Source organism: Vanellus vanellus (genome assembly GCF_965231255.1).
Source record: "Vanellus vanellus genome assembly, chromosome: 6".
Lineage (NCBI taxonomy): Eukaryota > Metazoa > Chordata > Aves > Charadriiformes > Charadriidae > Vanellus > Vanellus vanellus.
The window spans coordinates 6,134,948-6,149,223 of NC_138911.1; the positions used below are offsets into that span (position 1 = coordinate 6,134,948).

Sequence of the window (14,276 nt, forward strand, 5' to 3'; positions counted from 1 at the left end):
GCATACCATTACAACTTCACGTTAGTCACATCTGAACTTGTTTTCTTTGGTCTCTGTCCATTTGCGGGGCCCTAAAATGCACACTGAAGTCCAGCTGGACATTTCAGTCAAGCTGAGCAGAGCAAAAGGATTTTTGTAGTCTGTACCCACAGTGTTCTTTGCCTTTTCTGCAAAAACACGACTTAGTCATTCGTGATATCATCTTGAGTTGTTCATCCCTACTGCTCCATAGTCTGTATTTGGTTTATTGATTATTCCTGTCTGTATTTAGCATCTTATACTTGTCTTCAGTGAATGTCATCCTATTTTTTCCAGTTTGTCAGGATAAATTTAGATAAATCCCATCTCCTATGACACACAGAGTTCTGGTTTGATGTCACCAGAATATTTAATGAGTATACGTCTGGTTTACTGTTCAGTTCATGAATGATACACATATCAAATGAAACTCTGTCCCTTAGAGAGGTAGTCTAATTATTCTTTTCAGTACTTTTCCAAAAATGGATTTTGTACTAATGGATCTGAAAGTCGTGACCTCTTCAGTTTCTCTCTTTCTGAAGATGGGTGTCACACATGTTCTTTTCCAGTCTTCAGGTTCTTCATCCACTCTGCCGAGTCTGTAAGGAACTGAGATCTTTAAACCTAATGCCAATTCCTAAAACAATGAAAGTGATGATGCCCAAACATGACTAATAGAAAGCAATCAAGTGAAAACTTATGAATCTGTAATTGAACTTGAGTTGTATTGGAGAGAAAAATTATTTTTTTGTCTAAAACAATTCGTCTAAAAATTTAGGGCTACACCAAAAAAAAAGATGTCTGTGTATCATAGCATTTAAATTTGGCTTGAAAATGGGGTGGAGGTGGTAGTGGAAATAAATCATATACCAACCCACCAAAAAAAATTTAAAATAATTTGGGGAAGAAAGGCTTAAATACTACTTCGCGTTGAAGATATCATGTGGAATTTGCCCCCGACCTTGAGAGATGACCTCACTCGTATTATTTTGACTAATTATTTCAAATTACGATTTCTGCTTTTGTAGAAAAGGTCCTTTGAGCGTAGGAGACAGCATCACTGCTGGAAGTATTGCAAAATGCTTTTCTTCATCTTTAGGTCAGGAATTATCTCTGTGCTAATATTACTAAATATTCGTCAATGATAGATGCAGCGATTTGGTGGTTAGACGTGCAGATCAGGTTGTCTACGAGCCCAGAGATTATGGAGTGGTTTGCATTTCGTGCTCTGGTTCCATTTGTATACAGGGGTTTGCGCAAAGCCAGGTAGAAAGGTTGATGGCATTTTTCTTTCAAAGCATTTTCAATACAAGGTAATTATAAAATCAGTAAATTTGTATGTTTAATAGCTTAATCAGTAATTAATGATCTTTCACGGAAGTTGCTGTATCCAAGGATGTATCACAGCCAGGAGCATGTTGCTAGGGAGAGCTGAATTTTCATGTTGCCGTGTGATAATGTACGGCTATTACTTTGATGACTTGCTTGAAAATAGGTGTGTTTCCTTCAAGGAGAGTCCTTGTTTGATGACAGTCATCAGGATGGCAGGAAAAAAAATTTTAAGTATATTCTTCAAAGCAATTGCATTGATGGCTGAGGGAATGGAAGCATGGTGTAGACTTTATTCATGTTTGGGGTTGTTATATGAAGATTATTCTATTAATCTGCAGATTTCTAGAATGCAATAATTTTACAGACTTCAATTTTTGCTATTTTGAGCATAATAGGATTGAATACGAACTTTGTGCCAAGTTTTTTGTGCTGACGAATCTGGCAAGTCGCATCCTGAGGCGGATGAGTGACGGGCTAGGCTGTGCGGGGTTTTATAGCTTGATGTCACGGCTGAGAACTGATGTTTTCTTTCAGTTCCAATATAAGAGATGGTGGGGTCTCCCTTGAGCTGTTTCTGCTCTGCAGTATAATGAATGTTGGACTTAGTCTTCATGGTTTTGGATCCCTATAGCTCTTGCTGTATGTGGTAGTTCAGTCTTAGAAACTGCTGGATTTTTTTCCTTTCCAACTGAGAAGGCTTATGATGTTTTTGTTTGGTTTTATAATGCTTTTGTTGATTATTCACCTTGGGACTTTTTTTTTTTTTTTGATCAAGTCAGTATGTTTGTACACTTTAAGAGGTGTACTTGGATGTTGCCCACAGTTGGAGGTATGATTTTGGTTTCCGGGTTATCAGTTATTTGTGATTAGGTCTGGCTACTTACTGAGTGTAGAAAACTGCTTTAAGAGAGGATATTATTGAGTTGGTTTTCTCAGAAGCTGAGGCCCCTGGGAGAGATGGGAAGTTGAAATTTGCTTAGTTGATTTTTGTAAAATATATTAGGGCTGTTGCATAAATATCTGGTGCTGACGTTTGGGTGGTAAGAGATACCATGATTAGTTTTCAGATAGCTATCTTGTTGAGATAATATAATTAGCATAGGGACCATTTCCTCATCTTCTGTTACGTGGTCTTTTATGACTGTATGGTGAGTACTTCTTGTTTTCACGAAGCACAAGATTTTTTTAGAAAATTGATTTCTTTTGTAGTAAGAATTTTTTTTTTTCCCCTGAATGGTGGAATAGTTTATTTTCACAACAACATTTTTCACAAAAGTGTATGTAGAAAGTCTTACATAGATTATCTGTGTTTTGCTTGGGAAGTAGATGTCACTGTTGACCTTGGCATCTTTTTGCCGGTCCATATTTTCCATTTCAAATGTCATTAATAACATTTTGTGTACTGTTGCTATAATGTTTTAATCATTAGTAATGTGTTAATGTTAGCACATTATGTGAGCAGCACAGGAGGGGCCTGGACAGAACTGGCTGCTGAAAAATACTTACAAGCTATTTCTCATTCCATGGGAATTTTTTTAATATAAAGACATAAGCGACATACAAGAAAAGGTGGAAGGATGTCATCACATATATATATATATATGTTTCCCAGTAAGGACATTGGCTTATATATTAACATAATTCATTGATATCCTTATTGAAACAAATCTCCTTCTACTATTCTATTCTTTTAAAGGTTTCATGCAGTTTTGGAAATCGCAGAATTGGAAAAATGTGAATATCATTTCAGTACGTAGTGATTCAGGTCCATTATTTCACTGTCAGTACTTTTTCTCCAACACAGTTTTGACCACGAAAAATTGTTGTAACTTTTTTAATGAACTGAAAAATCCAATTTTAAAAGTTTCTACGTGGCCCTGAGGATGTGTGGCCTTAAGGATATGAACTTGCATTAGGAGGTGATGCTAGTCTGAGTTACTGGGTGAGAAAAGGCTAGTCAATAGCCAGCGTGGGACACGGTTACTTAAATCTAGCAGCAGCAGCTCCACATTTACCTGGCAGCGTACAGCTATTCAATCTGGTCCTGCTCCCGCTAAAATGAGGAGAGGTTTACTACTGGTATCAAATTGAAATTGATTGGGACTTTGACTGTCATCTTCCAAAGGCTTTAATTATTATAATGACTTTGAGTGTGCCCGGAAGGGTTGAAAAATTTAAAAAAAGTTGTCACGTAAAGTCTTGAAAAATTTCAATCTGCCCAGAGATCAGAGAGCAAAATAGGACTGAGGGAAAGACATGTAAGAAGCTGAAAGATGAGTCAAAGCCTCATCTTCTGTAACCATGTAGCGGGAAAAAGAGGGAATTTTTTTTCTGTGAAAACTGTGGACCTGGATCCACGTGTGCTACATGTCTAAAGGGGGCAAGATGTGCTATGAGTAATGCTGGTGCCAGAAGTGCGCTTTGAGAGCAGCTGTTTGGACACAATCCTTTTTCTTCAACATTTAAGCTTCTGCAGTGGTAGGTGCTGTAGAAATCGCCGAGAAAAATGATGTTTTCCAAAATATTAGAATTGAAGACATTTTATGCTGAGGATATCAGGACGCGATGTGCTGTCAGCCTCCGTAAGGGAGGGAACGGTCAGACACAAACATGACAAATTTTGGAAACCAGGAGCAGGCGCCAGCCATGATCCTCACGCATGTTGGCTTTCCCTGGAACTGGAGAGGGCAGAGGAGCAGCCAAGGTGGTGCCTTGGGCACCAGGTCCTTGGTGGCACCTGGCACGTGTTGGAATCCAGAACCAGCCGCTCTCCTGGCCCCAGGGCTCCTTGATGAACCATGCTGTGGGGTGACCGCTTCGGAGATCAGCCGGCTCCAGGCAATCAGCGTCTGGGGCACGTTGATGCGTATGTTCTAAATTAGGTGTGCCTCCGAGCAGAAGCGATTTTAAATACCTCAGCATTTGTTCCAAATCAGACAGAAATAAAAATTGAGACAGTAGTTCTGCATCACTTACTCTTTCCCTTGCTTGATCCTGTTTTCTGGGATGTTGCTAACAGCAAATTCAGAGCCATCTATGTGACGATCTCCAGCATGAAGTTCTCAAAAATAACCACAGTAAGTGTAATCGGCATTTTGGGAGGGTTTTTGTGACGTTTGTGTTACTCATTGTTGGCTTATTTGGAGGCGCTTTTCAATAATGAATATGCTGATGTTAATGAATACTCTGCGTGTTGGATGTTTCAGGTTTTACTTTATTCATCAGCTGAATATGAGGTAATGTTTTCGAAATGGAAAATTTTAAGAGAGTTGTCTCTTGACAAACACTTTTAAATTAAGTGATACTCCCAGAAGCACAAGTTCTGTTTGCTTTGGTCTGTATTTTTCTGGCTGAATTATACTCCTCTGGCTGAATTATACTCTTGACTGGCACGGTCAAATCTTAGAAAGAAGCCCCAAAACAAAAAAAGGTGAAGCTTTGGGCTAGATGGGAACAAATCCTCTATCAAGAAAAGAAGTAAATGTTTCCAGTGCACAACTGTAGAGCGTGCTGGTGTGCCCCATAATTAATTTTAAAATGCTTATCCCCTCAGTGTGTGTTCTTTCACTGCTAAAATAAGCAATGCGACTGTTCAAAGAAGGTTGACTGAGAAAACAAAGAGCAGCAGGTGGTTGTGGTCGTGCGGATCGGTTATCCATCAGGCGTAACAACTGGTGCTAAAACCAAAGGTGCTCCCGCCTGATCTGAAGGGAGGAAAATCCCCAACGGGAGATAAAAAGGCAGACGAGGCACAAAGGTGGGTGATGTGGCTCTTCGCTTCGTGCACATCCTCTCTACCTGTTTCTGCAGAGAAACGGTTATTTCCCTTTAATTTAGAGGTTAAGTACTTCACTAAAACCCTAGCGAACTGCTATTTGGCTTTCATTGCGACAAGTTTTATGTGAGGGAAAAACACGAGGGTTGGGGAAGGAAAAAATTTCAGCTAACAAAAAAGCACAAAGGTCTTATTTCCATTTTTTTAGTGTACATCCAGAATAGTCACAAATGAGAGATAAAAGCAATCTGGAAGTAATAAGCATTAAGAAAATGTACAAGCTGTGAGTCTTTGCGAAAAGGATGGGTTTAACTTACTTTTCTTCTTGTTGTAAGTGCTTGAAATATAATTTAGATGTTGCTGAACGTCTGGGTTTTGCTGCACATCTGATTAAACGGAATAGCTGCCAAAAAGCGTTGTTCTGTTACATTTAACACCTTGTGCTACAGTACACGGTATGATTTAGGAGCACAAGCCTCTGTTTTTCTGAGATACAAATAATGCTTGCAGAATAAGCGCAGTAGAATTGGGTTTGCTAGATAAATTATTCAAATTTCAGGTTAAATGGTTTCCAGTTAAAAAGCTGTCCTCGTTAGAAAATATAATCAATTATAAAATAAACGGTTATGCAGTAAATATTTTATCTTTTTTTCTTAAACATTCTTTTAAGGCCTATGTGGGGAAAAACGGAGTTCAGAACACCCAATCTATTTAATGTGAGATTAAACATCTCTTAGTCGATCATGTTTTCCAATTAAGCCGGATGTGTGATAATTTTGTCCTCAATAAACAGCCCTCCTTGGTATGAAATACAATAGAGCCTTACAAATTTTGTAATAACCAAATAAAATCCCAATTTATCATGCTTTGAAGAAAACCCAGTCATGACTATGTTTATCTCTGCACCTTTGAGCAATCCTTCTAAAGTGAAGCCATAACCTAGCCTTTTCTGGCAAAAAAAAAAAACCAAAACTAACCAACTTTGGAATTTTGTATAAGGAAAAGAAAGGGAATAGAGTATTTTAATTTTTTCCTGAATATTTTAAGCAGTTACAAGTTAGAAAAAAAAAATGAACAGCCACACGCACAAAAATTCCACCACCAGCAGCCAAAGCGATCACTACATACTTTGTATTCCGCATTGACGCGCTGGATAAAGTCTCTGGGAAAGAAATGCTAAAAAGCCTTTTAAAAAACGGTTTTTTGGCTGCGCTAACAAGCGTGCGGTATTTGTAACAGCTGTAGAGCCAGGCAGCCACATCCCCTGCCTGACCTGCACCCATCACCCTTAATTATTCTGGGGGTGGAATTCATATTCTTCCTGGATTTTCAGATACCTACATAACGCCTGTGTTGAAGAAAACCAGACATCCTCAAATTCTCAGCCTTAGCTCTGGTATTCCCCAATTTACAGTGTAACGCAGATGGTTGGCAGAATGGAGAAGTTGCCTAGTGGTCTGCCCCACGCCGTGCGGCGATCCATCTTCTTCCCTGGGATTCTTAGCTTTTAGCATTGCACACCAGCCGAGATGCCGTCCGGGCCTCTCGTTTATCCTGTAAACGTTATTTTGTGTCATTTCCTTTTTAATCGCGGTTCAAATTATACATACGGCTTTCCAAATCTTGGTTGAAAGTGCATTAATTTGTATAACTGCGCTGTAAAAACAGTTTAAAAAGTAACAATAATTAAAATGTTAATGACGTGAGAAAATACTTGGTCGAGTTCTAGTATCTAATGAGAAATATCTCTGCGTCAGATAGAGCCAAGCTTAATGCTCAGTCTTTCAAACATCAACTGGGCCATGTTTGTTGTGAGTGTTATTACGTACTATATTCAGTAACAGATGCAAATGTTACTGAACTGTAGAAAAAATCTGGTATGTTAGTAAGGCACTCATACGATGAGTTAAATTTTGCAAATTCTGATGCAATGGAAGGAATCTTTCTGTATTGGATGCTCTATTGCCTGACTGAGGAACCAAACCAGTGGTCTGATCTGTGTCTTGTGTGTGTGACAGCGACCGGTATCGGGTGTAAGAGCTGTGATGCGGCGGAAATTCGGGACTGCGTTCACAAGACACTTTTCCCCATCTGCGCAAGCAGTCGGCTTCTGCTTTGAAGCGAGATTGCCTAAAATCATACGTGGTTTTGACTAATGAAACCGTGGCTGCTCCCATAAACCTTCTGATAAATACCTAATCCTGTTTTAAAACGTGACTAAGTAGTTCTTTACCTGAGCAGGGAACTGAAAACGCCAGGCTTTTGTCTTTTATCAGCCGATGCCTGATGCTAATAGTTGTTTTATGCCTAATGCTACTAAACATGGCTTGAGGTATCTGCTGAGGGCTCCAGGCTTGCCGAAGCACATCAGCTGCGATACGCGCTGGAAGCACTCCCGTTGCCCCAACACAGAGACCAAGTTAACCGTCTTTTATGGGGTTTACACTAAGGAGCGTTTACGTTGTGTGGCTGTACGTTAAGCTAGGCTACCATCAGCAGAGTGGGTGTGATCTCAAAACGTCTGGCAAGAAAATAGTTCCTGGCTGGGGATGAACTTCAGAAACCTGGTGAGCGTGGGAAAGGGTGCTCGCAAGTGTTCGGTCAACATTAAGATGTGTTGCTCCTTAACTGAGAAATGAGAACTTGAACCAAGTACTCCACATGCACAAAACGTGCGGTACCTACTCAGAATTTCAGAGAGAAAGGACAAGTGGTTAGTCCAGTGTCTTTCTCCGTGGTTCCCATCATAAACAGGGAAAATGACTAGTGGGCAGTTTTTGCGAATACAACAGTAAAAGAAAGCTATGCCTTATTCCTTTTGGTTGCAGAGGAATGTGTTGTTAATGACAGGGCAGAGAACAGCAGGAATCTGGGAGCTCCTACTTTCCTAAAACGGAAAGTTTTTGCAGAGAACGCGTTTCCCTGAAGCAAGCAGTCTGCCTGACTCTACCTAGCTCCGAGGACAGAGGACGGAAATTCATTGTCTTTATTTACTGAGGATTTAAAAGCATCTCCTGAACCCCTGCCTGTCTATCGAAAAACGACAGCTCTCCTCCTGAAGGACTATGCGGGAAAATAACGTTACATCCTATAAAAAGCCAACAGCTTTTCAGCGTTGGGTGCAGGCTGCTGCCTGACCCTGGCTTCGAACGCAAATCTCCCCAAATGCTTTCTCACTGTGCAGTTGCGTAACTAGCTATTCTTTTGAATTTTCCTTTCATATCTCCAGGGAAGGAGATGGAGAAACAAATCTGGACTTAACCCCCTCGCTATACCAGCAAATAGTAGCATTGCATAAGGTGTCTACATGCATGAATGTCTGGCTGTTTTCTAGTGTCTGTTTATGCCGAGTTACGTTAATGTTTAAGATCTCAACGTTAAAAACTACAGAATAATGTTTCAAATCAGAAACAGAAGTCGGATAAATGAACGAAATAATAAAAACCTTTTGAATACTTTGACTCTTCCAAAAGGATACTAGAGCATCGTTTTAAATACTTTACAGTATGGAACGTGATCTTTAAGGGCCCTTCCAACTCAAACCATTCAATGATTCTATGAATTACTTTTGCTATTGACATTGAAATTAAAGAGTAAACTTGCGTTCACATCAGTGGAGCAGATTTGACCCCAGTTCCCACATAAAAATACGATTTTTCTCAGGAAAAAAAAAGAAATCCCTTGAGGCCTGGTCTCTTTGCAAGCAATTCTGACCCAATTCTTGTAAAATTTATATCCTTTACATCCTTTCCTCATTCACAGGCACTGCATGAAAAATTACGGGGGGGAGGGGGGAAATGCATTGTGGATTGCATCAGCTTTTTCTTCTTTATTCCCACAGGCACAACAGCTAACAGATCTGGAGCAAAAACTGGCAGTTGCAAAAGATGAACTGGAAAAGGCAGCCCTTGACAAAGTAAGAAGTGTAACGTGACGTAAGCATGTTTATCACCTGCAAACGTTTCACTGTAATTTGACAAAAACAAATGGAAGTCTTACAAAGATGTAGATGCATACTTAATTGCGTGTACCTGGGTGTAATGCCACTGAAGTCAGCGGAACTAATTATGATGCATGAAGTTTAGTGCAGCTGCAAAGTTAGTTAAGAAGAGGGCAATCCAATTAGAAAGAAGCATCTCAAAAACCCACAGAAAGCCAAATGCGGCAATCCTTTATGTGAAAAGGCACGCTAACGAGAAAGTGCCTCTAACCCATATGATTTTTATCTGAGGTTTAGTCATAGTTCAAAGTAGGATACGGTATAGAAACGGGTCAGTGTCTTGTTAGGGTGGGACTGGTGTGGGCAGAGGTGCCCGCTCAGGACAGGGAGGCAGTGGGGAATCCCAGGAAAGGGACAAAGCAGGACACGTTCCCTCCTGTCAGCAACAGGGGAACTTTTTTTCTAGATTTAGGGTCGCTGGGAAGAAAATATCATGCAATAGGGAAGCAGTTTATCAGGAAGGAAAACACTTCACTACAATATCAAAGACTACGTTTTTTGTTAGGTTTCTAGTATTTTCAGGTTCCATTAGACGGTTAAAAAAAAGTATACCCCTCTCACTAAAAGCATTTTTCTTTAATCTTCCATATTGCAGTCAATAAATCATCCTCTTGAGTGAGGATTTGCGTCCAGCATTGCAAAATGTCATTTATTTAAGCATTGCTCACAACAGCATTATCCAAACCCATGTTGTTGTCTGGTGATATATCGTGCGTTTCTTGTGAGTACACTCAACTGAACCACTCCACGTATTAATTTAAAAGTTAAGCATGTTTTTTCTTTGCTCGTATAACACTCACAGACACGGTCTCTCTTTGGTGCCAATATACCATCTGTGGCAATGGCAAGAGAGCAGTGCTTGCCGTAAATATCTTCTAAAAGCAGTTATTCATTGTAATGCAGGCAGTTGTGAAGGAGAAAGCAAAGAACATTTGACATCAGGAGCTTTTAATGAGATTGCTATTAAGGGATTCTGTCTGCAAATTAAAAGGGGATTTGCAGCACACCCAACCGACTTCTCTGACCCTCTGTTTCTTTCCTATTAAATATTATAGAATTTTAATTCAGGGCTCAGTTAGCGTTCCCTAGGTTTACCGGAAGCCCGGTGTTATCTTCTCGCAAATTATCATTGAGAGAGTCTTTGGATGGAGCCATCGCTTACGTGCTGCGAAAGTGCAGTGGAAACGGCAAACAGGAGTTAAAAAGGCAGCGCAAAGGACGGAAAAAGGCAAAGTCCATACCAGTGAGAACAGTGAGACAGTTTTACGAGACTAGAAATACCTGTCTTTGACTAGTGCTAACTGCAGAGTGATAAGACCCTTTAAGTTGCAGGTACTTTTTTCCCCTGGTTAAGAGCTTTTCTGTATGAACTACGAACTTAAAAGAGTTAGAAATGGCCAATGGTCCCTCCCTGTCTTCGGCGAAGCCTTGGCCTTAAGTGTTTTGACATTGTTAGCACACACAGTTTCAGCTAAAGGACTAGAAGCTATATATCAAGCAATGTGCATTTTGGGAACATGAGCTGTATTTGAAATGAATAATGAAGTGATCAAATCTCCGGCTGTGCCTATAAATAGGCGTTAAATTGTGTTTTTCTTCAGTTTTGTGCTGACAGTGGACTTGGTGTCTCTCATAAGTCTGTTTACGCCACAGCACTTTTCTAGTTCCCGTGATGGACCCTTGGAAGAGTGACAAATTTTGCATTACCGCAGCCCAAATTATCCTATATTGGATCCAACCACATGACAAGAGTATAAACAGATCTGGGAAATCTGAAGACGTGTGTCATATGTTGGCAGCATTTTAACTGGCAAGGAGCCTGTTTTGACCACAACCACATCTACGCAAGGTTATCGAGAACTTTGTCAAACAACGTCCTTGGTTCCGGTAGTGTCTCCTTAAGTTATATCCTCGTGCCTCCCGTTCATAGATCTCCTGTCAGCGAAGTCAGAATTGAATTTTGCTACCCACAGGATGAAAACAAAATATTCCGCTCTAACTTTTGGAATGGCAAAACGGTTGGGCGTAGGCAAGGCAGAACAAGCGCTGGATGGCAGGGGCAGCAGAGGAGAGGATGAGAAATTATCCAGAGGGATTTCCAGATGGGAAGGAGTGTTGTTTGAGACCGGTGCGATTTGCAGGGAGCACTCGGGTCATACAGTGCTATAATGGCTGAGTCCATATCTTCAAGCAAAATTAGACAGTCTGCCGCCTCTGCCGGTTTGGTGTCTGAGCTTATTTTGACTATGTCAAACGGTGATTTATGTTCTCTGTGCAGTCACGGCTTGAAAAGGCAGGGGAAAAGACACATTACATGAAAAGAAGTCTGCTAAGATCTCATGATGTCAATTAGAAATTAAAAGTTCCCCGAGTCAGATGGATAAGGTAACCCTTTCCCTTTTACATTGCCGTTAGGTCAGAGACATATCGGTCTGACTCGAGGTTCATACATTTTAATAAGCAGTTATTCATACAAAGTGCTGTCCTCTTTGATGATAATGTAGCATTCCTCCTCACTGCACACATCTTAAGGGAAAGGCATTCAATTTTGTCTGTTTGCAAACAAACCGAACTCCATTCCATCTCCCATTTCTTTGATTTGCCTTATTGTGCTGCGCATTAGTAGTCTTTTTGTGGTTGTCTTTGATCCTACCACTGAAATATACCCTACTAACTCTTTTTGTTTATTTTTAAAGAAACACTCAGATTTTCCCAGTTATGAGATAAACTTCCCCTGAACGGGAACCAGGGAATGTATCTGATATAAGACACGGAATATTTCTCTGTTTCTAAAAGGCATTTGTTCAGCAAATAAACTAAAATAAGGTGCTGTATGCTGAATGCCATTGCTTGCTATTCATATAACTGTGAAATATTTTTCTGTTGTGTGTGCGATATTTCACATATATAATACGTAGTGTGTAACATGTTGCATATACATATATTTTCCATTCACTTTTGCCATAGCATACCTCACAATCCTTGATTTACGTATCTTCAAAAAAATCTTTGAAGGTCAAAATGGGCTGATGTAGTTATAGGCATATCCTTCATACAAAGAATAAGAGCAGGATTTGTTCTAAGGCCAAATGGTGCCCAACCTGACCTGAAATGAGCATAAGGAAGTTACCTCAATATTTAACATTTGACTTTAAGTGACTTGCCGTGATGGAGCAAAGATTTAAAATGAGATTTCCTCAGTGCCGTAGTTATCTCAGTGTTCTTACTGTCTCGGCTTATTTCGGCGATAGGCTGCTGTTTTCATTAATACATCTATCTGTATTTCTGTGAGTAAAATAGCAGTTTTCCAACATGAGTTGCGAGGATTTCGCCACTTAAATGTTTTATTTTGGCTTGATGGACAGTAATGGATCTAGACAATCATATTCTTAACAGATGAAAAGGCCTATGGTTTATTTACTATACACTACAACAGCATAATATGCTTGTGAGGAAAGTTGTCTTTGTTGGATTAAAATCAATCTTTATAATCTGTGGAGAAATACCAATTATTCTGAACGTTATAAACAAAATTCCATGCAAGGTCTGCCTCTTTGCAATACTTGTGAAGGTTTACTTCTCTCTAGCTATTATATGTAAAAGTCTGGTAGATTGTATTTTCGTTTCTTTTCCGATACAATTACACTTAGTTATTTACCATAATCGATGTGGATAAAACTGCATGGAGAAAACGGAGGAGCGCAATGACTTTCTAGGCAGTTTGGTGCGTAACGCGCAGTAACCTAATCATGTGCAAAAACCTGCTTTAAACAGCCTTAATTTCTTCCGTTAATAAGAAGAAGCAGCAGCTGCTCCTAAACGCCTGAGAAACGCAGAAAGAGAAAGCAAGCGATTCTGTTCCTAATAACACACCTTAGAGAAGTGGTGATTTCTTATTCTCCGCAGGAGTCACAGCTGAAAGCTCTGAAGGAGACCGTGCAGCTTTGCCTGTCTTCCGTTCTGCACAATCAGCCTCCCGCTACGAATCTAATCCCTTCAAAACCAGCTGAGAAGCTGACATCCCCAGTTACAAAGGGCTCGAAAGTTGCATTTCAAGTGACAAGCACCAAGGTATGGTTTCTCTCTTGGTTTTTAGTTTGTTGGTTTTTTTCTTAAACATCTTTGAAACTTCTTCCAGTAAGAGCATCAAACTGGAACTAAGGAGGATTTGAAATTCATTGAAAGATTATGATGAATTCTGAGGATAATTCTAAGCTTGTTTCTGATGTCAATAAACTTTTTTTAAAGTTGGGAAGCAGCTTCTTTTTTTTTGCTGAGGAAGAAAATTCTATCTATCATTTGCTAAATGGACCATGTCTGCATACTAAATCTACAAGGAAGATGGATTTGCATTTAAAATAAGTGAAGATGCTCATTCATAGGATTATTTACCTGTCAGGCACTGATAGTGAGTTTGTGGTAATATAACACTAAACAGTAAGACACTTTTTCCTTGTTGTGTTTTTTTTTTAGTGAAAAGGACTGATATAAAAACATAAAATAGTCTGGGACACCCAAATCAAATTTGCCAAAAGGGATCTATGGAATTGATAATAGGCCACAAGGAATATTCCAACCATGCAAGATGGGAAGGGCCGTTTAGGGGAAAGCATGAGAAAAAAAATTGAGGAAAAGTGTTTTCATTCAAGAGATCAAAGCATTTTAATATAGTCAAGATTTAAAGTGATTAACAACTGTCCTGATACTTTTCATCTTCGGGGTTGCATTTTGCTCATGTATTCACCAGTTCAATAGATCTAGAAGAAATCTGTGATTTCAATAAAAGAGGGAGATTTGCAGAAGAATGGCTGAAGGACACGGTAATGTCCTCCTTAAATTCCAAAACTCTTTCCTGAAATATAAATAGGAATCGCTAACTCATAGCCAATTTGTCATTTTTATGCAGCAGCTGTTGATATTCACCATTAGTACAGAGGCTGAAGCCAAAAATTAGTAATGTATGTCGTGGTTTGTGTGCAATTAAAATTGAAATATAATTTCAGAAAGCAGAATATAATTATAAAACTGGGTCTCACATTGCCACTCTTACAATAATGATTGTCAGTTCCTTAATAACTGTTTTGTAGGAAGAAACCTTCTTTCCCAAAAATTACTACCCCTGGAAACAAAGCACCGTGTTAATTAATAGCA

General features: G+C 39.5%; 1 protein-coding gene across 1 annotated transcript in view; it reads left to right on the forward strand.

Annotated features, from left to right (window-relative positions):
- LUZP2 (leucine zipper protein 2) overlaps positions 1-14,276 on the forward strand; it is a gene marked incomplete at both ends in the record, with an annotated part of 198,677 nt that overhangs the window by 142,031 nt on the left and 42,370 nt on the right. Inside the window, 2 exons of the mRNA XM_082485408.1 lie at positions 8,967-9,041; positions 13,032-13,196. Of these exons, the coding sequence (XP_082341534.1) occupies positions 8,967-9,041; positions 13,032-13,196 (240 nt within the window). The remainder of the gene's footprint in view (positions 1-8,966; positions 9,042-13,031; positions 13,197-14,276) is intronic.